The sequence below is a fragment of the Triticum aestivum genome, chromosome 7B, assembly GCF_018294505.1.
Source record: "Triticum aestivum cultivar Chinese Spring chromosome 7B, IWGSC CS RefSeq v2.1, whole genome shotgun sequence".
Classification (NCBI taxonomy): domain Eukaryota; kingdom Viridiplantae; phylum Streptophyta; class Magnoliopsida; order Poales; family Poaceae; genus Triticum; species Triticum aestivum.
Window position 1 is genome coordinate 622,980,300 of NC_057813.1, and position 3,221 is coordinate 622,983,520.

Below are 3,221 nucleotides of genomic sequence, written 5' to 3' on the forward strand. Positions count from 1 at the left end.
GTTCTCCTTATATTATGCTTTCTTCTGTTTATCAACAACGGAAAATATAGGATTGAAGTGCCCTTAGTTTCAGTTGTAGAATCAGTCAAAATATGCCTCTTTGTGTTTTAATGTAGACATATATCCTTTCCTTCGTGTGAGATGACAAATATATCCTTTTCCTTTTGTGAGATGACAGATATGCTTCTTTATGTTAAAAACACCACCTTCCTCTTGGCAATATTTTTCTGCTGATGATTGGAGATCGACTTGGTACCTGTCACCAAGTTCTGTTTCTCTGATGTATATCTTGTCATTATTTCTCTACTGACTTGATTGTTGATTGCAGAAGGAAAGACTGCTATTACGTACATTGTTTCTTTGTTCATGTATACATTCTTCTGTGTACTAATTGCCCTTCATTGGCAATATAGTGCATCAATCATCACGGAAGTGCATCAATCAATACAGATGGACCATATCCAACGCAGATGATGCATCTTTGCCAGATGATAGAAATTTGTATTTGCTTCATCTGCGTTGGACATGGTCCACATCTTATTGTGAATTTGCTGACTGTACTAGCCAGAAAAAAATACACAAAGTTCCATTCTTCACGAGGTTGGAGGATGGAAACATATAAGTTGTTACTGTACATTCATTTGATACTCTGATTTGTCATGTTCAGTACATTCCTCCCTCCCAGTCATCAGTCTATACTTGCTATTTCCATGTCCATTATGGCACTTGTTATTTTCTGTAGCCGCCAAGACAACAAGGAATTTCAAATGCATATATAACAGAAAATGTATTGTAAACATGTCCAACATAAACTTAGAAGCGAAAATTCCTATCCTTAGCTCATGCTTTACTATTATGTTCTATGTAGGCAAATCCACAGTTAGAGCTAGTATCAACAATGTCAATTCCTGGTAAGGCTAGCAATATGCAGCAGCTAGTCCCAATGGCACCTACTGCAAGGGTTTCTGGTGGTGAACTAGTGGCGAAGGCTTCTGTTGGTGACAGTGGAAAGCAGCTGGTGCTGGTGGAGGGTGGAGGAAAGAGCTCAGGAGGGGTCAAGCTACGGGAGGATGAGGAGGACCTAGAGGTGAAGCTAAGGCGCATCATGGAGAATGTCCCCGTCCGTGTCAGCAACACCTCTGGGTCCTCAGCTGGTTCTGGCTCTGGTGACTTCCACCAGGTACTCTTTCTGCCTCCCACCCTCTCACAAGTGGAGAATTCAGCTAAAATGAGTGTCAGATTGAACCAATTTTTTTATCTTTTCCTTATTATGCAGATGGGACTCACATATAACTCTACATTATGGCTATGATGAGATTTAAGCACTTGACTAAATTTTGTGTATGCTGTTATGCAGTCGACTATACCAAAACAACAATATGTTTAAAATTTGCTCAATTCTTGAATATCTAGAATACAAGTTGGTGTGGATTTTAAGGTAAGATCACTGAATACGAAAAATAAAAAGAATATGTTTTGCTGCATCACTTAAGGCTGACGAATGACCACAGTTTGATAAAAGGTGAAGGTCTATTAAGTTATGATGTGATAGAAGAGAAGGGATCAGATACAAGATCTTTGTATTTGTGGCTTAGCTGCGACCATAGGCATTATCACATGATAATGGGAAGTTTCAGTGGCTTATGAGTGCTGGAACGGAGGCCAGAATTGCTACCAGCCTACCAGGAGAAGATTTAGTGTTTTGCTACTCACAACTCTTCATTTGAGTTATTAAAATGAAGTGTTGCTGTTGACTTGTAGGCACAATCCTAGTTTAACTTTAAAACTGCTATTGACTTGTGTGTGGGTTCAGACATGCATACAATCACTCTGAGTGACTGGGTGGGACAAAGGTTGTCATTATAGCAGTGGAGATTGTCTTGCTGGGACTGTACACAAGTTCATTTAAATTCTGCTCTCTTTGAGACTCGTGATAATAATAAACTCAGACATATTTTGTCCGTCATGTTTGTTCACCAGAATTCTTATCTCACATCCTTGTTTCGTGTAACATCGTAGCAGCTGAAAATCATGATATATGTATTTGATTCCTCCTGTTCCAGCATTCACAGAGCTAGAGCAATTCTTTTCTTGATGTGTTCTCAACCATCTTATTTATTGATCTTTTTAGGAACAAATCTAGGTCCAGATTTCTCAAGTTTCATGACATCAATATTTTCGAGAACTAGAATGGAAATACATTGGTAGTTAATAATCTGGTGTTTTAACTGTAAGCACTCTTGTTTTGACAGTATCGGCAAATGAGGAGAAGGGAGCAGGACCGAATAACGAGGATGGAGCGTGATTACGAAAAGAGGAAACAGGTGGCTGAGTTCAATCTGCGGAGGGAGGAAAGACTAAAAGCAGCCGAGGAGCGTACAGCCAAGAAGCGCCTGAAACGCCAAAAGAAGAAGCAGCGTAACAAAGAAAAGCGGGCTAAACCAAACGGTGGTGGCGAGGAAGAACCCAATCGCGGAGTACCTAACCGAGTCGAGGAGTCCTCAGACGACGACGAGGGTTTGGATTACGAGGGCGACGACAAGTTTAAGCAATGCACATAAAGTTGCTGTTAAACTGCAGACTGCCATTCCTTGATATTGATTTTCACCAGTAGACATTCTGAATGGTGTGGAAGGCTGTCAGTCACTCCATGGTTTGGCTGTGGGCATGAATATACTAGATTGTAGTAATAGAGGCTTGGAAACATATTAGATTGGGGCATTGGGCCCTCTGTTAGTTTTCTGGAAACGCTTGTCTGCTGTAAGATGAACAATTGGATGCCAGTGGGCATTCTACTGGACGGTACATGGGGATGGGGCATTGGCCTCTTGGTTATCAATTACTCCCTCCACCTGGAAAAGCTTGTTGCGGTGGTAATTTTGCAATTTAGCCCTTGTATAATCCACGACACAACCTGCGCTCCACTTCTTTCTCCTCTTCGTCACCGTGCTCTGAAGCCGCTGGGCCTTGCTCCTCCCTCCCCTACCCACGCCGCAGGCCGCCTTGCTCCACCCCTCCCACCCGCCGCTGCGTTGCTTCCCCCTCGTTCCCCATGGCGAACACAGTGAGAAGGTTGGATTTTTTTTTCGATCTGCCGTCAGACGGCGGCGAGCCGGAGCTGGTCCTGCCCGTCATCGACCACCTCCTTGTCGGTTGGCTGCCGTCGACCACAAAGCCGCCCCCGACTGCATCTGCTCAACTCCACACCAAGAGTAGTAAAG

The 3,221-nt window shown here is 42.9% G+C and overlaps 1 protein-coding gene across 1 annotated transcript in view; it reads left to right on the forward strand.

Annotated features, from left to right (window-relative positions):
• Window positions 1-2,860, forward strand: part of LOC123160154 (PRKR-interacting protein 1 homolog) — a 4,736-nt gene extending 1,876 nt beyond the window's left edge. Inside the window, exons 2-3 of the mRNA XM_044577968.1 lie at window positions 869-1,180; window positions 2,253-2,860. Coding sequence (XP_044433903.1) covers window positions 899-1,180; window positions 2,253-2,561 — 591 coding nt within the window. The 5' untranslated portion in view covers window positions 869-898 and the 3' untranslated portion in view covers window positions 2,562-2,860. The remainder of the gene's footprint in view (window positions 1-868; window positions 1,181-2,252) is intronic.
• The last annotated feature ends 361 nt before the right edge of the window (window positions 2,861-3,221 follow it).